The sequence below is a fragment of the Rhinolophus hipposideros genome (genome assembly GCF_964194185.1).
Source record: "Rhinolophus hipposideros genome assembly, chromosome: X".
Classification (NCBI taxonomy): Eukaryota; Metazoa; Chordata; class Mammalia; order Chiroptera; family Rhinolophidae; genus Rhinolophus; species Rhinolophus hipposideros.
Window position 1 is genome coordinate 88,244,907 of NC_138046.1, and position 22,148 is coordinate 88,267,054.

At 48.0% G+C, this 22,148-nt stretch overlaps 2 protein-coding genes across 3 annotated transcripts; both read right to left on the reverse strand.

The window, feature by feature from the left end:
- Positions 1 to 391: 391 nt before the first annotated feature.
- On the reverse strand, positions 392 to 3,318 carry GATA1 (GATA binding protein 1). The gene is made up of 5 exons (XM_081042647.1): positions 3,086 to 3,318; positions 2,207 to 2,584; positions 1,962 to 2,107; positions 1,333 to 1,458; positions 392 to 904 (listed from the first exon to the last, which is right to left on the reverse strand). The coding sequence occupies exons 1-5, from the start codon at positions 3,303 to 3,305 to the stop codon at positions 533 to 535; spliced, it is 1,242 nt and encodes a 413-aa protein (XP_080898773.1). The 5' UTR covers positions 3,306 to 3,318; the 3' UTR covers positions 392 to 532.
- Positions 3,319 to 15,823: 12,505 nt separating this feature from the next.
- On the reverse strand, positions 15,824 to 21,750 carry GLOD5 (glyoxalase domain containing 5). 2 transcript variants are annotated; one of them, XM_081041689.1, is made up of 5 exons: positions 21,626 to 21,736; positions 18,734 to 18,871; positions 17,765 to 17,920; positions 16,635 to 16,765; positions 15,950 to 16,246 (listed from the first exon to the last, which is right to left on the reverse strand). In XM_081041689.1, exons 1-4 carry the CDS (start codon positions 21,686 to 21,688, stop codon positions 16,640 to 16,642), a joined length of 483 nt encoding a protein of 160 aa, XP_080897815.1. In that variant the 5' UTR covers positions 21,689 to 21,736; the 3' UTR covers positions 15,950 to 16,246; positions 16,635 to 16,639. The 2 variants fall into 2 exon arrangements, with proteins under 2 accessions (XP_080897814.1, XP_080897815.1); XM_081041688.1 differs by having other exon boundaries at positions 15,824 to 16,765; positions 21,626 to 21,750.
- Between the last annotated feature and the right edge of the window lie 398 nt (positions 21,751 to 22,148).

Below are 22,148 nucleotides of genomic sequence, written 5' to 3' on the forward strand. Positions count from 1 at the left end.
TCAAATTCTGTGCCCAGCACACACGCTGTCACGCGGTTTGCACACCACCCTGTGGTGCTCAGTCACACGAACACAACCCCACACATTTCCTCAGCCTCTCGCAGTCACCTGGTGGCACGCACGCAATCTCTTGCTGCCTCGCCCCCACGCAGCACAATCAGCCAGTCACACGCTGTCTCTCACCATGACGTGTGGATACACAGGCTGGGTTCATACACTATTGTAATTGCACATCATAACCCACTATGGTGAGGGGTCACCCGCACCCATGCTGGGTCACACGTGCTGTCTCACACAGCCTCACGCGCTCATCAAAGAATCACACACAGTACATACCCCACCTACCGTGGCTCTTTACTTGGTCCCACACAGACTCACACCTCCAATTTCAGGACTTTGTTGGTTTTATTTTACAAAAGCTTTGAAGGTCCAGGCCAAGGGGTGTCCGTGGTCCTGAGGGTGGGGTTGTACTGACTTCTGGCAACAAGAGGAGAAGGACCCCACCGCTGCCCCGAGGCCATGCTCTGTGCCCTCACGAGCTGAGTGGTGCCACCACAGTGGTGGTGGTAGTTGGAGGCATGGGGCCTGTGGGGAAGGAGCCTGCGGGCGAACCCAACAGGGGCCCAGGGAAAGGCACGAGGTGGCTAACAGGCCCCGACAGCACCATCGGGCCCAGGCCTTGGTAGAGATGGGCAGTACCAGGTGGGCCCAATGTCAAGCCTGAGGCCACCTCCCCACAATTCCCGCTACCACTGCCCCCAGCCACCACCATGAAGCCACCAGCTGGTCCTTCAGCTGCTCCTGTACCTCCCACACTTGACCCCCGTTTCTTTTTCCCTTTTCCAGATGCCTTGCGGTTTCGCGTCTGAATACCATCCTTCCGCATGGTCAGTGGTCGGTTCACCTGTCAAAATGAAGGCCATGGCTATTTCCCACCTCCAGACCCTTGCCTCCATGTCTCCACCAGGGACACCCTCGCCACCCCACTCCTTAAGAATAGGAAATTGGGTGGAGGACTTCCGGGAGCAGGCCCTGGGTGTGGCACAGGTATTGTCCTAAGGAATCATGAGGTTGTGAAGCCCTGCGCTGGGGGAAGACTGGGGAAAGCCTCCCAACATAGGACTACCTGATGGCTGGAGGGAGGAGGAAAGGAGGAAGGAGCTGGGAGATGGAAGAAGGAGAAGGGAGCAGAAGGGAATGAAAGGGAGGGGGAGACGGAGTAGAGTAGGGAGGGATGAGGGACAAGGACGATGGAGGAGAATAAGAGCAAGGAGAGGAAGGGGGAGAAGAAGAGAGGGAAAGGGAAGGAGGGGCTCAGAAGGGAGGGCGCACCTGGTGTAGCTTGTAGTAGAGGCCACACGCATTGCAGACAGGGTCCCCGCTGGCATTTCTCCGCCACAGTGTTGTGGTGGTTGTCTGGCAGTTGGTACACTGGGTACCTGCCCGTTTGCTGACAATCTGGGAGAAGCGAGACTGTTAGGATCAGGGCGTAGGGGGGCAGAGGATCCAAGAGGCGAGGGTCAGGGTGAAGGCAGGGCTTCCTGTACAGGGTGCAGACTGTGGCTTCTGTATAGGGCACGGACAGGGCCTCCTGTCCAGGGCAGGGGCTTTCAGTATCACGTGGGGAACTACATTAGCAGTTCTCAACTTTGGCGGACATTGGAATCACTTGGGGAGTTAAAAATAATCCCTATGCCCAGGCAGCACCCCAGACCAGTTAAATCAGCCCATCTAGGGGAGGGGCCCCAAGGTGATCCCAGTGTGAGGCCAACGATGGAAACTGCTGTGCAGGGAGAGGACAGGCTTCCTGCTCACAGCCTGTGAGGGCAGGTCAAGGCTATGCTTCCTGTGCAAAGCTGCCTTCCTGTACGAATGGGGACTGGACGGGACGGGGAGTTGGGTTCTTGTAGAGCTTGAGGATAGGGGTCCCCGGCTTAAGGGCAGGCAGGCCTGGGTCTTACCAGGCGCTTCTTGGGTCGGATGAGGGGCCTGTTCTGCCCATTCATCTTGTGATAGAGGCCACAGGCGTTGCACAGGTAGTGGCCGGTCCGGTCCCGCCGCCACAGTGGGGTGGCTGTTGCTCCGCAGTTCACACACTCCCTGGCCTCTGGTGAGATGGACAGAGGGGAAGAGGGAGTCAGGCTCAGCCCAACTTTGCCAAGGACACCCCCACCTCTGCCTCCCTGTCCCTTTTTGGGAACCTCACCACAGGTGGCCAGGGGCAGGGTTCCACGGAGCTTGGGGGAGGAATAGGTCGCTGGATTGAGGGGGCTCCCGGTGGGAGAAAAGAAATTACTGGGAAAGTCAGGGCCCCCATAGGCACTGCTGGGGACAGGGAGTGATGAAGGCAGTGCAGGCCCCAGAGTCAGGAGGTCCGGACTCAGTCGCTCTGTCTTTAAGGTCTCCAGGAAGCTGCTGCCGCCTTTCCCATCCGGATCTTCTGGGGCCTGGGGAGGGGAGTCCTCACGGGTGGGGCACACAGTCGAGGGAGGATACAGCCCGGTCTTGCTGTAGGCCCAGCTGGCATATGGTGAGCCCCCTGGAATCCCCTCCATACAGTTGAGCAATGGGTATACCTGAAAGACTGTTAGAGGGGTGGGTATGGGAAGGAAGAAAGAAGAGGACAGAATAGTCTAAAGCCATCCTGTGCATCCTAAAGCGTTCAGGGCGCAATGGTGCCCGACAGCCCCAACATGGTGGCCAGCTCTCCAGCCTTCCCACAGGTTGCCAGAACAGCTGCAGGCCCTTGGGTGACTCCTGGATCCTCAGCCCCACTGGTCACGCTGGCAACTGCAGTAACCTCCCGCCATTTCCCAGTGGGCTTTGAGGATGACTGTGGGGATTTGGAGCCTCATGGGACACTTGGCGGCCAAGGCCACCACCACCTGCTTCCAACACTGCTTCCCACTGTGGCAGGCTAAGGAGCATGGGCATTCCCAAGCCTGGGCTTCAGTAGGGGAAGCCATGTGAGGGCTTCCGGCCATGTTCAAGATGACCTCCGTGTGGGGCTCTGCCGTAGCGAAGGGTCTCCATGGCAACTCAATGGCAGGACATCAGTGCCAGGACAGCCACCCAAAGGGGTTACCTGGGGAGTGTCTGTAGGCCTCGGCATCCCTGTAGTAGGCCAGTGCGGCAGCTGCAGCAGACGCGGTGCTCTGGGCTGTGGAGGAGGCTGCTACATCCAAGCCCTCAGGCCCAGGGGGGAAGAAGACCCCAGATTCTGGTGGTGAGGACACCAGGGCAGGGTCCACAAACTGGGGCAGGGACTCCGAGGTCCCCAGGGCTCCCAGGCCAGGGAACTCCATGGGGCCTCTGGGGTTTGACCTGTGAGGACAGGAGGGGTCCTCAGACACAGAAATCCTCCTCCCTCCCCTCTTCACCCCCTCTTCCTTCCTTTCTCCCTCTTCCCACTCCCGCCTCCCAATCTATATCCCTCCTTTCCAGCTCTCTAGTTTCCTCTCTCCTTCCTTCCCACTCCTCCCTTATCTCTCCCTTGTCTTCCACTCTATCCTCTTACTCCCCATCCTCCTTTCCTTTCCCATTCTCCTCCCGTCTTGCCCCATTTGTCTTTTCTTTCCTCCCTCTCTCCTCCTCTCCTTCTACACCCCTTTCTATTCCTTCCCCTCCTCTTTCTCCCTCTGTTCCTTCCTCTTCTCTTCTTCCTCTTCCTCCCTTTCTTCTCTTTCCTATCCCTCCTCCCTCCCTTCTCTTCTTTTATCTCCTCTCACTCAACTTCCTTTCTTTCTCCTCTTCTCCTCTTCCCCCTCTTCCTTCTCTTTCCACTCCTCCTTCCTCCTCTTCTCCTTCCCTCCTCTTCTTCCCCTCCCCTTCTTTCTCTCCCTTGGCCCCTCATCCTCTCTCCCTGGTCCCCCTGCTCTCCCTCCACCTCTACCTTCTTCTCTCCCTCGTCCCTCAGCCACCTTCTCTCAATCTTCCCCTTTCTATATCTCCTCCCCTCCTCCTTTTCTGTCCTGTTCCCCTCCTGTCCTGTTCCCTTCCCTCCTCTCTCCTCCCCTTCTTTTTCTCCATCCTTCTCCTCTCCCTCCATTTCTGCTCATCTCTTTCTCCCTCTCCTTCTTTTCTCCTCCCCTCCTCCTCCTCCACTTCCTCTTCTCCCCCTACCCTCATTTCCCCTCCCCTCCCCCTCTAGAGGAGTCTGGGTGGGCTGGGCTGGGGTGCAGAATCAGAGTCCCTTGAACCACTTGGTCACTCCCTGGGACCTTGGGGTTCACCCTTCTGTGCTCCCCAACTTCATCCCTATCTATTGCATCTTGCCTTCTGACTTTCTCAGAAACCCCATGGTTTCCGGCTTGACTACCCCCTCCCCCACCTCCGTTGGGTCTGCAGACAGAGTTCCTCCCTGCTCCATGGGGGGGTCAGTACCCCCACTGCTTATCTCTGCCATCCCCACCCAACTTTTGAAATCACCCTACGGCCACTAGCTTCCTCTGAGGAGGGGGACAGGTGGGAGGTGTTCCCTTTACCCATACCCTCTCCCCTGGGGAGGTTGGCCATAGTTCTGCTTTCGGGTTCATCCAGTTTTCACCATCCCTAGGCCTCAGTTTCCCCATCTGCCAGATACAAGGTGGTGACAGGGCCAAACTAAGACCTGTGAGATGGCGGCTTGGTCTGTACCATTTTGCCTCTGTACTTCCCTGTGTGTATTTCTTTCTCCCTGGGTCTCTTGTTCCCTGACAATCTGTTTCTTCTCAAGCTTGGCTTTCTGCATTTCTCTCCTATTTTTCTATGCTACCATGATGTACGTCTTGCGCTCTCTCTGTGCTTTCATAAATGTCTAATATTTTCCCTTCCCTTTCTCTGTCTTTCCATGTCTCTATCTCTGATTGTTTTCCTCCATCTTTATCTCTCTGTCTTTTTATCTCTGTTTCTCTTTCTCTTTCTTAGCTATCTTTATCTCTTTCCGTTTCTCTTCTCTCTCCCTCTCCACGCGTATCTACCTCTCTCCTACTCCATCTCTTTCTGCTTGTGTGTCTCTCTGGGCTCTCTCTCTGGGCCCTCTGGCCTCATTTCCGTGTCTGTTTTACTATCCCCATACCCCTGACCACACCCCACTGCACGCAGCCCTGGATGATGAACCAGGAAATCTACCCCTACCCTCTGACTTGCCCTGTGAATCTGAAGCCCTTGGTTTCCCTGTCTGTGGAGTGCAGGAGATAGTGCGGAAGGCCATCTTCAAACCCCTTGCCTACGGGACCCATTGTGTAGATAGGCTCAGGGCTGGGCTTGGGGTTGGAGGTTGTACTGGGAAAGAGATGGGCCTTGTGGATGTGTCCACCACCAACCTAGGCCCCAGCGTCTCTCCCTGGGGAGGGCGTCTTGGCCCCTCATCTGGGCCTCCATCTCTTCCCTCTGGGTCTCTCCAGGATTCTGTCTATGAGTCTCTCTCTGTGTTCCTGTCTCACTCTCATTTCTGTTCCTGGGTCTTCCTCTCTCCGGCTGTCTCTCTGTCTCTCTTACTCTATTTCTGAGTCTCTCTCTCTTTCTCCTTTCTCTCTCTGCATGTCTCTGCCTTTTGCTCTTTTGTCTCTTTTTATCCCCATCTCTCTCTCTGTTTCTCCCTTCCTGCTCTCTCTCTGTCTTCCTGTGTGTCTCTTGCTTTTCGTCTCTCTCACCACTGTTCCTTTATCCCCTCATCCTCGCCTCATCCCCCATAATCTCACTCCAGCCCCAATGCCCCCTTTCCCTGCACCTGACACCTTGGTGGGTCCAGGGCTGCCTACCCCTCCCATGGCAGGGGCCCACCCCCCCACCCCCAGTTATCACTCTCTGGACAGAGATAAAGTTTATCTCGAGGCTGGGGGATATGAAAGCTCCTTATCAGCTGCCCCACTAGAGTAAGTGCTGCCCCAACGGGCAGTAGGCAGCAGGTCGGCACCCTCAACTCTCCCTCGGCCCAGCCCCTCACCCAAGGTAACGACCCTCTCCCAGCCCTCAAGGGAGGGTCCCTCAGGACTGAAGGGAGCAGAGATGGGGTCTGAGGGCAGATGCATCTTAGGAGGGTTTGAGGCTCAGATATGGGGTTGAGGAGTCAAGAGAATTTGGGGGTATAGCTATGGGGGTTGAGGAAGCAGACACAGGGCTTAAGGAACAGAGACAACCTTGAAAGGTACCATTTTGTGATCAGAAAAAGCTTGGGAAAGCAAAGACAAGGTTGGGAGTCAGGGGTGGAATTTGAGAGTCAGATGAAGTTGAGAAGTTGGAGATGTAGTTTGGGGGTCAAATTGGATTCTGAGGGTCATGGAAAAGTTTGGAGGTCCAAGGGTTTTATTGGAGCAGAGATGGGGTCAAAGATGGGGGTCAAAGATGGTTTTGGACATGAACAAATGTGTCTGATGATTAGAGATGGGTTATGGGTGCATAGGAGGAGTTTGAGAATGGAGATAGAGCTGGAGTAGAGAAAGGTTTGGGGCCAGAGAGGAGATCTGGAGAACATAATACATTCTGAAGCTGAGATGGGATTTGGGGAAGGCAGACACAAGGATTCATGTGACAGAATAGATTTGGAGGAGTAGACTTGTTGTTTGGGGTAACAAAGACATTTTCGTGCACAGCCAGAGGGTTGGGGGTGAGAAATAGTTTTGGGGGATCAGAGAGAAGTCACAGAGAACAAATAATAGGGTTTGAGAGGCAGAAATGGGGGTTAGAGAATGGAGCTAGGGTTTGGAAGGCCAGAGACAGGTTTGGGGGGTCAAAGAGAGTATTGGGGGCAGAGGCAAGGATGGTGTGGAGCAGATAAGGGCTTGGGGAGCAGAAATAGGAAGGAGGCAAAAGTGAGTTTTGGGGGAGAATTTGGAGATAAAGACAAGTTCGGGTAAGTGAAAATCAGAGTTGGGACAGAAGTAGGATTCAGGGAGATGAAAGAATGTTTTAGGGGGCAGAGATGGGTTATGGGGAGCAGCAATAAGGGACCGGGGAACGTAGATATCTTGAAAGACATGGATGGGAGTCAGGGCAGAGAGAGGTGGGGTAACGGGGTAAGTTTGAGGTAGAAATGAGGGGTGGGAAGACCGATGGTCTGAAGGAGCTGTCAAGGGATTCAGGGATGGTAGACGCTTTGGGGCCCAGCAGTGGGTTGGGGAGTCTGAAGCAGGCTGGAGGAGTAGCTTTGAGGTAGGGCCAGCAGACCCGGGGTTTGCCTTGCTGGGGACTCTTGGAGGGGCTGAGACTGACCTGGGCTGGTTGGTGTGGAGGGTTCAGCTGCTTTGGGGATGTGGCGAGCTCGGCGTGAATCCAGGGGGTGTCCTGGCTGGCCTTGGCCTTTGAGGCTCCCTTCCTCCTTCCCTCCCTCCCTCCCCTCTCCCTCCTCTCTCCTCCCCAGGGAGTGGCTGGTGCCCTAGTGGGTGGGGCGGGCCAGGGGAGGGGGCGGGCCCCCTGCTGGTGGGGCACCTCTTGGGCAGTGGGGGCCTTCCTTCACCCCACCTGCCCACCCTTCAGATTCTCGGACCCTGTTTGACTTGGGCGCCTGAGGACGTCAGTGTCCGGCCAAACAAAATGGGCTAAAGCCAAGATAAAATGTAAATAGCAGATAACGGCTTCATGACTCTGCTGGGCCTTTCAGTGCTTGTAAAGCCCCTACTGCGGCGTGCTGGGCCAGGTGTGGGCTGGGTCCATATGTATGCAAGTCTTTGCGGTCACAGGGCTAGGAGGGATGTGACTGTACCCATTTTGCAGGTGAGAAGAATGAGGCTCAGAGAGGTTCGGTGGGATGTGAACCAGAGCCTGAGGGACATCTTGACTACCCAGGCCCAGCACAGGGGCCAGGCCAGGGCTGGCAGGAGGCAGGGGCACACTCACTCAGCACCTCACTGGGGCTTAGGCCAGCTCTGGCCTGCCCTGGGGCAGCAGATAAGTCTTATCAGATGGAGGCCACTGTGGCTGTTGGCTCCGGTAACTGGCTGTCTTGGGATGGGGGCGGGGCTGGGGGTGCACACAGGGACAGCGGCTTCAATTTCTTGCCCGCCATGCTGCTCTGGAGGCGGGAAACAGGTGGGAACCAGAGTTGGTTCCTCTGCTGATCCTTGAGGAAGGGAAGGAGAAATGAAAGGATAGAGAAGGGAGAGAGACAGACACGGAGAAAAAAGGAAATGGGGAGACACAGAGAAAGACACAGAGCTGGAAGGAGGCAGAGCGCACAGAAAGAAGGGAGAGACAGACGGAGAGGGAGAGAGACACACAGGGAGAGCCAGAGATAGTTAAAGACAGAAAGAGAGGCAAAGAGAATGAGAGACCGAGATGGATAGAAGGGAATGATAAAGCCTGCAAATGACAGAGCCCAATGACACAGGTGCGGAAACAGAAGGAGACAAATCTGACATTGTAGAGAGGGGGAAAGAGACAGAGAGGTGGCTATTCAGAGGCAGAAAGTCTGAGAGGAAGTCCATGAGACACCAGGTGGTGGCCTGGGTATGCCCTGGGCAGGTGGTGCTGTGCTGGGTGGGACAGGAGAGTGTGGATTGCTGTGGACCCATGTGGCCTGTGGCTCTGCCCTAAATCTGCTGAGAGGGACCCCTAGAGAGTTGCTAGGCCTCTGCACCTCCGCCCCCACCTTCCTGCCCTGTCTTACCTCCCCCAGATAGTAACAACAATGACAACAACCAGTGTTTTATGCTGTCATAGACCCATGCCTGGCCTATTCTGAGCACTTTCTTCGTGGGAAATCATTGGACACACGTTCACGGTGCACATAGTAGGCGTCCAACTTGGATACTCAATAGGGCAGAGTTATAAGACTACCCAGTGATGACTCCAGGACTTCATGGGACAGGGAGCTCTTCTGACCACCCATTCTACAGATGGGGAGACTGAGACCCACTGAAGGCAGGGGGCAAGATTGGAGCCCTGAGTCAGTGGGGTCTGCTCACCCATGGGCCCACCCCAGAGGGAGTTTTCCATCCTCATCTGCCTCTCTGGGCCTCCGTGTCCTCATATGCAAAATGGGACTTTTGAGGAGGAAAGAGCAAGGCCATGACTTTGAATTTATTGAGCTCCTGCTGTGCGCCATGCCTTGTGCCGAGCCCTCATTGGTAGGAATGAGGGCAAAGACCCCTGTGACTTCAGTGGCCATGGTTTCAGGACATGTACTCTGGAGCCAGCCCACCCTCATTTACAGTCCGTCCTACCAGTGACTGGCCATGTGGCGTTGGGCGAGTTCTTATCTGCTCTGGACCTCAGTTCCTCATCTATAAAGATGGGGTAATACCAGTGGCTGCTCCATAGGGTGATAGGGCCGCTAAATGAGGTTTAATCCATCAAGTGACTTTTAACTCACTTGAATCTGAAATCTCAATGTTAAGTAGTCTTATTTATTTATTGAGTACCTACTGTATATAAGGGATAGTGTTTGGACCTGTTTTTACTGTGACTACTACTAATTCTAGTACTGATGCTAATCATATGCTGACACCAATACCAACACTAATTCTAATTATTAATATTAATATTAATTCTAATACTGATACACTAAGAGCAATTTTAATAGTGAGAGTAATACTAATGCTAATTCTAATCTAACACTAATGATATTATTAATACTAATACTAAACTAATAGCTATTCATTCTAATTCTATCAACAACCATAATGATAATGCGAATGCTTTTCTTAGCACTAATAGTAATAACAACGGCAGCAATGCTTGCCAAGCCACACCAGGCACTGTGCTCAGTACTCTCTGTACATAATTTTATCCCATTCTCACCAGGTCCTGGTGGTGTAAGTGCGTATAATTGCTCCCATCTTCCAGACTGAGAGAAGGCGCAGAGAAGTGAAGACTTTCGTCCAAGGCCCCGGGTTCTTGTCTCAGCTCTGACACTGATTTGCTTCATGATTCCCGGGTGAGACACCCTCTGAGCCCAGTGCTTTTGCCTGGAAAATGGGTACAATCATAGAGCCCACATAGAATGCTGTTGAGAGGTCACTCAACACAAGGCCTGCCTGGTACACCATAAGTGGTGAGCTCTGTAACGGTCACTCATCATCATCATCATCATCATCATCATCATCATCAGAATTATTGTTATTATTATTAACAGCCATTGAAATGTTGGTGGAAAGGTAGAGAAATCTGTCCTCCTGGGGAAGGGCAAGTGGGAGGCATGTCTCAGACCAGGGTTTGGCCACTGGACTCATGGCCCATTTCTCCATAACTGGAGGGAGAAAGGGCTCAGGAAGAGAAGTAAAGGGTGGGGAGTGGGGGGCCTCAGAGCACTGCCTCCATCAAGAGCCAGAAACCCTAAGGCTCTGAGGCCAGGCCTCACCCTATCCCCTCCCCCATCCTGGTGGAGGGGGCACAGGCCCAGAAGTCTGCGGGCGACAGCTCAGCCAGCAGGGAGGCAGCTGGGAGTGGGCAGATAAGGGAATCGGCAGGGCCAGGCCAGGCTTTGGGGGAGACCAACGACTAGGGCAGGCAGTGGGGGTGAGGGTGGGGGTGGAGTGTCCGGGCCAAACAACCTCTTTGTCAGGCCTCCATTTGAGACTCAGCCCCAACGTCCTCTCTTCCCGGAAGCCTTCCTTGACTGGTTCCCTCCCTCCTGGCATTCTCTGAGGTTCTAGAGTTTGGTGCAAGCCCTTGGTATTGGGACTATTCGCGCCTCTTCCAGACTGTGGAGTCCACCAGGGCCAGGACAGAACCTGACTCCCCTGGGTGTTAATAGCACCTAGAGAAACATCAGCCAAAGCCTGGCTAAGGAGTCAAACATTCGCCTCAGAACCAAACCATTTTGTTTAACAGAAAAGTGTAAAGAATACTATAACAAGCATTCACCTGTGTCAAACATTAGTATTTTGCCTTATTTACTTCAGATCCTTTTAAAAAAGAAATATAATATCACAGAAATAGTTGAAATCTTTGCACCAATTCCATTTCCTTTTCTCCTTCCACTGCTTTGTGTTTGGTGTTCACCTTCCTCATGAGTATTTTTATTCCATTCGTACCTATGTATGTACCCATAAACAACATGAGTTACTGGGGGCTTGGGGCCTGTGTTTGAACTTCATATCAATGGAATCATACAGTAAGTGCTTCTTTTGATCATCATAATGTCTGTGACATTCATCCAGGTTGTTGTGTTTATTAATAGTTCATTCTTTTTTATTAGGATGATATTTATTAGAATGATAATTCGTGTACCATCAAATTCACCCTTTGAAAGTGTACATTTCAGTGGTTAGTCTATTCACATAATTGTGCAGCTATCATCACCTAACTCCAGAACATTTTCATCACCCCAAAAAGAAGCCCTGTACCCATTAGCAGTTATTCCCCATTCCAAGCCCACTAATCTAATTTCTGTCTCACGGATTTGCCTGTTCTGGACATTTCAGAGATATGGAATAGGAGGCGTTTTGTGACTGGCTTCTTTCACTTCACATAAAGTTTTCAAGGTTGATTCATGTTGTAGCATGGATCAGTACTTCATTCCTTTTTGTGGCTGAATAATATTCCATTGTATAAACATTCTACATTATCTTTATTCATCTGATTAATGAACATTTTGGTTCTCATGAATAATGCTTCTGTGAGCATTCATGTAAAAGTTTTTATGTGGACGTCTGTTTTCAGTTCTCTTGGGTATATAACTACGAATGGAATTGCAAAGGCTTATGTTAATTCTGTGTTTAACTTTCTGAGGAAATGCAAAAGAGTTCTCCGCAGCTGCTGTATGAGGGTTCCAATTTATCCACATCCTCTCCAGCACTTGATAGTGTCTCTCTTTTTGATTCTAGCCATCCTAGTAGGTATGATGTGGTATCTCATTGTGGTTTTGATTTGCATTTGCCTAATGAGTAATGATATTGAGCACCTTTTAATGAGCTTATTGGCCATTTGTACATCTTTTTAGAGAAATGTCTATTCAAATTCTTTGCCCATTTTTTATTGGGTTATTTGTCTTTTTATTGTTGGGTAGTAAGCTTTTTATATATATATCCTGGATGCTAGATCCTTATATATATGTGATTTGCAAATATTTTCTCCTATTTGTGGGTTTTCTTTTCATTTTCTTGAGAGTGTTCTTTGAAGCACAAAAGCTTCAGTTTTCTCGTGTTTTTTTTTTTAAAGATTTTATTGGGGAAGGGGCACAGGACTTTATTGGGGAACAGTGTGTACTTCCAGGTTTTTTTCCAAGTCAAGTTGTTGTCCTTTCAATCTTTAGTTGTGGAGGGTGCAGCTGAACTCCAGGTCCAATTGTCGCAGGTCCAATTGTCGCAGCTGAACTCCAGGTCCAATTGTTTGTTGTAGGGTGTGCAGCCCACCATCCCTTGTGGGAGTCAAACCCGCAACCTTCTGGTTGAGACCACGCACTTCAACCAATTGAGCCATCTGGCCACCCGGGAACTGAGTGGCAGCTCATTGGCTTCATTCTAGTTGCGGAGGGCGCAGCTCGCTGGCCCATGTGGGAATCGAACTGGCAGCCCCGTTGCCCAGAGCTCGCGATCTAACCAACTGAGTCACCCGTCTGCCCCAAAAGCTTTTAGTTTTGATAAAATCCAATTTATCTATTTTTCTTTGGTTGCTTATGCTTTAGGTGTCATATCTAAGAAACCATTGCCTAATCCAAGGTCACAAAGATTTGTGCTTATGTTTTCTTCTAAAAGTTTTATAGTTTTAGCTCTTACATTTAGGTCTTTGATTCATTTTGAGTTAATTTTTGTGTCTGGTATGAAGTAGGGGTCCAATTTCATTCTTTTGCATGTAGATATACAGCTGTTCGAGCACCGTTTGTTGAAAAGACTATTCTTTCCCCATTAACTTATCTTGACACACTTGTCAAAAATCAATTGCCTATAATGTATGAATTTATTTCTGGACTCTTCATTTTGTTCCATCGATGTATATATCTGTTTTTATGCCAGTACCACAGTCTTGATTACTGTAGCTATGTAGTACGTTTTTAAATTGGGAAGTGTGAGTCCTCCTACTGTGTTTTTCTGTTTCAACATTGTTGTAGCCATTCTGGACCCCTAGAATTTCCATATGAATTTAAGGATCAGTTTGTCAATTTCTGCAAAGAAGCAAGCGGGTATTCTAGGGATTGCATTAAATCCATAGATCAATTTGGGGTGTATTGCCATCTTAACACTATAAAGTCTTTTATCTGTGAACATGTGATGTTTTTCCATTTATTTAGGTCTTTTACTTTCAGCCATGTTTTATAGTTTTCAGTGTACAAGTCTCACCCATCTTTTGTTCAATTCATTACTAAGTATTTTATTGTTTCTGATGCTATTATAAGTGGAATTGTTTTCTTAATTTCACTTTTGGATTATTCACTGTGAGTGTGTACAAATATGATTAAGTCTGTGATCTTGTGTCTTGTTACCTTACTGAGCTCGAGAGAGCTCGAAAGAGAGATGGTTTTGTTGTGGGTTCCTTAAGATTTTCTGTGTACAAGATCATGCCTTCTGCAAATAGAGATAGTTTTGCTTCTTTTTTCCAATATGGATGACTTTTATGTATGTATGTATTTATTTATTTATTTATTTTTACCTAATTGCCCTGACTAGAACCTCCAGTACAATGTTGAATGGAAGTGGTTGGAGGGGATGTCCTTGCCTTGTTCCTGATCTTTGGGAGAGTTTTCAGTCCTTAATCATTAAGTATGATATTAACTGTGGGTTTTTTTGTAAACGTTCTTTATCAGGTTGAGGAAGTTCTCTTCTATTCCTAGTTTGTTGAGTGTTTTTATCATGAAATGGTGTTGAATTGTGTCAAATGCTTTTTTTCTGCATCGATTGAGATCATGTAGTTTTTGTACTTTATTCTATTAATCTTCTGTATTACATTGATTGATTTTCATATGTTGAATCAATCTTGCATTCCTGAGATAAATCCCACTTGGTTATGTTATATGTCTTATATGTTGCTGAATTCTGTTTACTAGTATTTTGTTGAAGATTTATGTATCCATATTCATGAAATATTGGTCTGTAGTATTCTTGTTATGTCTGTCTGGTTTTGGTATCAGGTTAATGCTGACCTCATAAGTTTATTCCCATTTATTACTGAGTAGTATCCATGGAATGGATATATCATAGCCTGCTTTTTTGTTTTTATTAGTTTCAGGTGTACAAAACAATGTACTAGTTAGACATTTACACACCTCACAAAGGGATAACCTGCCTCGCCCAATCTCCTACCCCTGTGATATCACTATAGCTGTTACAATTCCATTGACTCTATTCCCTACGCTGTACTCCACATCCCGTGACTATATATATAAAATTATAGTTTACATTCCATACTATTCAGCTTCAGCGTCAGGTGTATAGTGGTCAGACATCTACACCGTTCATGAAGTGGTCTCCCTAATAAGACAAGTGCCCATCTGACCCCCTACAAAATCTTTACAACATTATTGATTATATTCCCCAAACTAGGGCGGACGGGTGGCTCAGTTGGTTAGAGCGCGAGCTCTGGGCAACGGGGCTGCAGGTTTGATTCCCACACGGGCCTGCGAGCTGCGCCCTCCACAACTAGAATGAAGTCAGTGAGCTGCCGCTCAGCTCCCGGTGGCCAGATGGCTCAGTTGGTTGGAGCGCAGGCTCTCAACCAAAACCACAAGGTTGCTGGTTAGACTCCCACAGGGATGGTGGGCTGCGCCCCCTGCAACTAACAGCGGCAACTAGACCTGGAGCTGAGCTGCACCCTCCACAACTAAGATTGAAAGGACAACAACTTGACTTGGAAAAAGTCCCGGAAGTATACACTGTTCACCAATAAAAGTCCTGTTCCCCTTTCCTAATAAATAGTTCTAAAAAAAAAAAATTCCCCAAACCATTTTATATCCCTGTGGCTATTTTGTGATTACTAATTTGTACTTTCTAATCCCTTTACCTTCTCCCTCATCACCACCCCCTCCCATCTAGCAACCCTCAGTTTTTTTCCCTATATCTCTGAGTCTATTTCTGTTTTGTTTGTTCATTTATTCGGTTCTTAAATTTCACATGTAAGTGAAATCATATGGTATTTGTCTTTCTCCGTCTGACTTATTTCACTTAGCATAATGTTCTCTAGGTCCATCCATGTCATTGCAAATGGTAAGATTTCATTCTTCTTTATGGCCGAGTATCATAGCCTGTTTAACTGCTCATCTGCTCATGGACATCTGGGTTTTTTCCAGTTTCTTCCCTATTAGAGCAAATCTGTAATTTACAAACTCATTTCTTTTTCCTGAGCACAAACATGTGGCGGAGTTTCTCCAGGGGCAGGGGATATCAGTTAATCTACCCATCCATCCACTTGCCCACCTAGCCATTCATGCATCCACCCATCTGCTGTCCACCCTTCCTCCCTCCCTGTCTCCCTGTCGCCCTCCTTCCCTCACAGCAGCCAGAGGGAGCCTGTGAAATCCTAAGTCAGATCACGATCCTTCTGTGCTCACAACCCTCCCGTGGCTCCCCTGTCACTCAGAGTAAAAGCCAGAGTCCCCTCCATGGCCCACGAGGCCCTATACAATGTATCCCCACCAGCTCTCCAACCTCACCTCCTCCTGCTCCCCCTCACTCACTGCTCCCTCCCTCTTTGCACTGGCTCCCTGCCTTTTCCTCACACAAACCAGGCACATTCATGCTTCCAGGCCTTTGCGATGGCTCTTCTCTGCCTGGTATGCTTTTCCTCCAGTCATCAGTGTGGCTTCTCCCTCATCTCTTCAGGTCTCTGATCAAATATCTCCTTCTCAGGGAGGTTTCCTCTGTCTATCCCATTACACATTGGAAACTGTCCCAGTGATTTGTACCTGTGTTCCCGCTTTTCCATCGTTTCTTTTTCTCCAAAGCATTTAGCATCCTGACATACTTCGTATTTTCCTTACTTCATATTATTTATTTTGAATCTCTCCCACTAGAATGGCAGCTCCACAAACATATGTATGCGTGTCTCTTCTGTTCACCGCTCTTTCTCCAAAGCCTGGAACAAGGCCAAGCACAGAGTAGGTGCTCAATATATGTTTATTAATTGAATGAGTGAATGGGGTGGTGGTGGGGGGACAGAAATAGAGGAAATTCGTCCTTGCCCCATCTACTGTGCCAGGAGCTGAACCTCTGTTGAGATGAGTCTGGGCCTAAGTGCTACATCCCCTGGGGGTAAGACCAGGCAAGGCATACCAAGAGGAGATAGTATCATCTGGGCTGTTCCTTGCAGGTCCCGTGGGAATCATAGAGAGCTTGGGGTTCAGTGAGTCCTCTTGGGTGGAGGAAACAGTAGGCAGCACCTGGGGGGTAAGGCGAGTCTAAAAGGACGAAAAAGGATGGCTTCAGGGACAGGGAGAAATCTATTAGAGGCCTTGAATCCCAAGGGCCTAAGCCTGGATTTGGTCCGTAGAGGTCATACCCTGGCGCTGACTCCCAAACAGCTCAGAGACCTCACACGCTGGACAAACACATACATAACGCCAAAGCAATAATGAAGTGCCCATATTAATTGAGAAGTTATTCAGTTATTGGAGCAGCTTAGAAAGAGGACATTGAGACACATATTTTTGATCTCAAACCCATCTCAAGTTCCCCCAGCAGGATGTGTGAAGTGCCTAAGTCCTTAGTCCTTGGAGGTTTCTGGGCCTGGGCAAGGTTCTGGAGGAAGGAAGGAAGGAAGAAGGCAACATCGCAGGGAGCGCCAACCTCCATCATGGGGAGATACAGTTGGACACCTCAATCAGGTTTCTGTCAGGGTCTCGAAAGTAGATGGACATGAGGGGCCCTTTTGCCCCAGTTCTGGGGACTGGACCCTCCTCAATGGGGACATCACAAGCCTGAAATGGAAGAAGACAAAAATTACGGTCCATGTGTGAGACCCAAAATGAATTCCTTATAATGGCCTAGGAGACCGCTGTATTTTTCTGACCTCATCTCCTACCGTTGTCCCCTCCCTCCCTCTGCTCCAGCCACACACCAGCTGTGTGACCTTGGACAGAGTACCTAACTGCTCTGTACCTCAGTTTCCTCATCGGTGAAATGGGGATGATAGTGTCTAGTATTTAGTAAGTGGCAGAGTCGGAATTCAAACCCAGGCAGTCTAGGACAGAGTCCACACTCTTAACCCCTATTCTTTCCCCACTTTATTCCAAACCAGACTTTTTCACTGATACTTTCCAAAGAGGGAGTCCAGGATATTTACACAGAATATATTCAAGGCCTCGATCTGTGTTCCCCAGCAGGAGAACCAATGCCACTTTTACATGAAATCATTTTAAGTGTTACAGGAACACCAACATTCAATAACAGTGAGCCAGAAATTATTTCCTCTTCACTCCTCTTTCAATCCTCCTGATTACACCAAGAAAGCCTCCGGTGGACGCTAACAAGTCCTTAGCACCTCCTTAACCACTTGCAAATCTCCCTTTGGAATGTCAGGCCCAGAGAATTCAGGGAATGGAAATGGCTAGAATTGAATGACATTGTGATGCTTCTATAGCTATTTGTTTTTAGTTACTTTCCCTTTGTGCCAAGATACAATGTTTTTTTCATTTACTTGTTTGAACAGTTTCTTTTTACATAAATACGTTTATGTAAAAAGAATTTAGGTATAATTTTTCCCAAGGGTGATGTAACGTTTCCTTTTAAAATACATTTGTTCATGTGAAAAAAAAATGATGTCAATAAAAATAATGAGTAAACAATTGTGTCCGGGTATTATCTGGATGTGAGGAAACCCATTATGCCTGAAATTTGAAGAAGACCTCTTTGGGTTATGCTTCTCTTTTCACCGCATCTGCAGCAGCTTTCTCAAAAAGAATGTAAGTCCAACTCACCTGGAGACGCAGGACCATTTCCTCCAAAGGCAGCTCTGTGATCAGACATAGGTCCAGGGAGCCAGGAACCGGGTGAGCAGCTTTGGGTTCAAATTCCTTTCCCACCTCATGTAGGTTAAATTTTTGGTCTCCAAAACACAATGCTTTCCGGTTTCCCTATTTGGGGAGAGAAAACAATCTAGAACTAAACTTCCAAGATGAGTGTGAAGCAAAGCCCCAGTATCTGCCCCAACATGGTTAAAAAAAAGTAGAACAGGGCTTTTAATGAAAACCAACAGCCTTGTTCCTTACCCTAGTCTCATTCCCTAGGGGCAACTGCTTCCAGTGTGAGTGTGTGTGTGTGTGTGTGTGTGTGTGTGTATTTCTTCTGGAAATTATTTGCGTATCTCCAAATAATGTTTATACTACCCATGGCAGAGACTGCAATTTGCTTACTTAATATGCATGTCTCCCTTTTTTTTTTAATAAACACAACCCAAATTTCAATAGGGTCAATTGTGCGCTCAGCTTTAAAAACTTAACAGTGAGACTCTGGAATGTGTTCTATTGTCTTCTAGTCTTTGATGTGACTCTTGGGAAATCTGATATCTGCATATTTCTTTTCCTTTGTAGTTGAATTACTTTTCTTTTTAACACATCGGAAAACTCTGAGGATCTTCATTTCCACTTTGATGTTCTATAATTTCATAAAATCATATCTAAGTGTCAATGTGCTGGATGGATATTCAGTTAACTCTTTCCTTATAAAGAATGAAAAGTTCTCTGCATTATTTCTATGGTAATTTCCTCCCCTCCATTGCTCCATTTTCTCTCTGGAAGTTTCACTATTCAGAGTTTGGAATCTCTCCCACTGATCCTTTAAATTTTTTCTCATTGATTTGTTGTGCGTTTTTTTTTTAAAGCTATTTTCAAAAGTATTATAATCCAATTTTACTCCACTTGCACTTTGGCATCTGGGGAAATGATTACCTTGAAAGTTATGACCTCCATGCCCAGAATCTTGGAATAAAACATGGTGGTATCTTTGATACTCTTTACCGTCATCACAATGTGGTCAAGCCTATGAATAAGACATGGAGAAGGAGTCTGACTGCTGTCCCTCCATGACTTAAAAAAAAAGAGAGAGAAAATTCAGAAGAGATCACATTGCCACTGGTCACACCCAAGTTTCCTGTTTCCCTCTCCTCACCTCCCCCAATGGCCATACTTCCTCTTCACCACCATTTCAAGGGGAGAGTCCTGGAAGGAAACTTTAGTAGTCTTATTGCCCATGTGGGGATTCACGAGGGCCCATATGTCTGCTATGACCACTCTCCACTGTATTCTTGTTCCCTTTCTCCTTCCAGAGGGATAGAGGCGAAGATAATGGGAATGGAGGCCAAGACCAAGCCCTCTTGTTTTCCCCAAGCTGAAATTCATCTCTTTTGCAAGAAAATGCAAGACACAGAGGACGCTCAACCCTAGGAGTACAAACCTTCCGTTGGCCAATGTAACCCAGTCCCCTCCTTTCCAACTCTGCAGCTATGACCAGGACGGGATAAGAAGGGATCATCTTAGATGAAATTAATGCTTCTGGGCATGAGTGTTTACAGATCCACCTTGACACCCAGTGGGAGGGCACACCTCCTCCCCCCAACTTTCCGCCCTTTTCACACTTCCCACCAGGTCTTTGTCTTGCTTTGCATTCTTTAGTAATTTGTATATTTACATTACATCTGCTACAGGATTATGAGGTGACTGTGGTCTGGCACTACTGGTAACAGAGTATAGTGGTTAAAAGAATAGACTCTGGAGCCAGACTAACATTTAATTGATCTCTCTGTGCTTTAGTTTCCCTTTCGGTGAAATGGGCATGGTTTTATACATATCTTATAGTACTGTTGTAAACTTTTTTTTTGAAGGATTGTGTTTTTAAGGCCTTAGAGCAATGCCTAACAGATAGCAAGTGCTATAAGAGTTGATGATGATGATGTCGTCCTGGTCATCTTGTTAAAATTCAAACTCCCTACCATGACCCCCAACCTTACAAGCCTCATCCATTGCCCTTGAACTCCAAGCCACATTGTCCTTTGCCTGCTCCTCATAAGGGCCATCCTTGTACCTTTGGCCTCAAGGCCTTTTGCACATGCTTATAACTGTCTCTCTTGCTAGACCCAAGCTTCATAAGGGTAGAGATCTCTCTGTTTTGTTCCCCATTGTGTCCCAAACAACAAGTACCTGTTCTATAATAGTTATTCAATTAGTGGATATCTACTACAATTAGGACCAGTGCCTGGTGCATGGTGCAAAGTCTGACTTCTATTTTATTCTATTATTCTATTCTATTCCATTCCATTCCATTCCATTCCATTCCATTCCATTCCATTCCATTCCATTCCATTCTTTTCAATTTCACCCTGTGTTTTTGATTCTGTTCCATTTCACAATGTTCAATTCCATTCAAACCATTACCTTTTAAACAATTTCACTGAGCTCCAGCTTAAAAAAAATACTGTGCTGTTCTATTTTCATTAGTGGAGGAGGCATTAGCAAAGTTGATGAGTTCTGCTGTCCTCCTGGGTACAGAGGATCCGCAGGGATACAGAAACAGTAGAATGAGAAAATGACTCACATTGGGCTCCACTGAAAATAAAGTCGTACGTTTAAACAAATCTTATTAATCTTTTAATATCTGTAAGATCTGTAAGGCCCCTCTTTTCATTCCTGATATTGGTAATTTATATTTTTTCTTTTAATTGTTTGAGAGAAAACAGAAATTACTAATATTTTATTAATCTGTTCAAAGAACCAACTTTTGACATTGTCAATTTTCTCCAATGTATGTTTGCTTTCTATTTCACCAGTTTTTGCTCTTATCTTTATAATTTCCTTCCTTCTACTTTCTTAGGGTTAAATTTGTTTTTCTTTTCTCAGCTTCTTGATATGAAAGCCCAGCCACTGATTTTCAACTTTTCTGATCTATGCATTTAGAGTGTAGCTTTCCGCTAAGCACTGCTTAGCTACATCCCCAAATTTTGATAAGCTTTTGGAAATTAACCTATTCCTCCCATTTTTTTAATGCCCTGCCAGCTCAGATTCACTCCCCAGACCCTGTTTTGCATCTGGGGAGCTCCATCCTTGTAAATTCAAGGATGAGCAAGGCTGGCTCTCTTAAAGACCAGGAAGAAAGCCAGTGTAGCTGAGAATCCCAGGGTGAGGTGAGTAAGGCAGGAGCAGGAAGAGAAGGCAAGGTCCAGGTCATGCAGGCTTGCTGAGGCAAGGTTAGGGAGGCAGATTTATAAAAAGGTGATCAAGACATAGTAATCACATAAGGCTGACTGTGTGCCAAGCCCTGTTCTAGGAACTACACAGAATAGAATCCATGTTATTCCTCGCCATAACCCTATATAGATAACAGAGTGCCCAGACCATCATGCCCTCCCTCCTGCCTCCTTCACAGGGAAGGCTTCTATCTTTCTACAAAGTCTTCTTCAAGGGGAGAAAGATCCCTGAAATTCTTCTGGCCAACCTTAAGGTCAGTGCTGTCTCCTGGCACCTCCTACACTGCCCCATCCTTATGTCCCTGGCTGATGTGACTCCCCTTAGCCACCCTGAGGGAGCAGAGCAGCCCGCCCTCAGCCAGGCCCACTCCTGCAGACATGTTGCGCCTGACGGCGTGTGAGAGCAGAGCCTTCCCGTGTCCCTCTGCTGCCCTCTGCTTGTCTTCGAAAGGAAGAAAGAGAGAGGAGGAGGGAAAAATGGATGTCAGCACAGCAGGATAGCCGGCATAGAAAAGAACCTGATTACCAGGCCTGAGCTGGAGGATACCCAGCCTTGGTACCAACACCCGTGCCCCAAACCCCTAGGGGTCACCCCATTCACCTGCTTCTCTGAAGTCCTGCTCCACATCCTGGCTGACAGCCTGGAGGGCAGACGGCACAGCATGGCACGCTAAGCGTCCTTGCTCTGAGGCCTCCAGACAACCTTTGGCTCAGCACCTGTAGCTCAAGGGGCAGGAATGGGAGGGCCACAGGCTGAGGACGGCTAGTGGTGACAGAGGTAGGCGGTGCAAGTACAAGGACTCTGATATAAAACTAAGGACCTTGAAAGTGAAAGCTTGTGTGTCTTAGCCAGCTCGAGCCACCATAACAAAGTACTCTAAAGCCTGGGTGCCTTAAACAACAAAATTTATTTTCTCACAATTTTGGATGCCGGAAGTCCGAGATCAGGGTGTCAGCAGGTCAGGTTCTGGTGATGGCTCTCCACCTGGCTGGCAGATGGCCACCTTCGCACCGTGTCCTCACAGGGCAGAGAGAAAGAGCAAGCTTTTTGGTCTCTTATTATCAGGGCACTAACCCCATCATGAGGACCCCACCCTCATGACCTCATCTACTACTAGTCATCT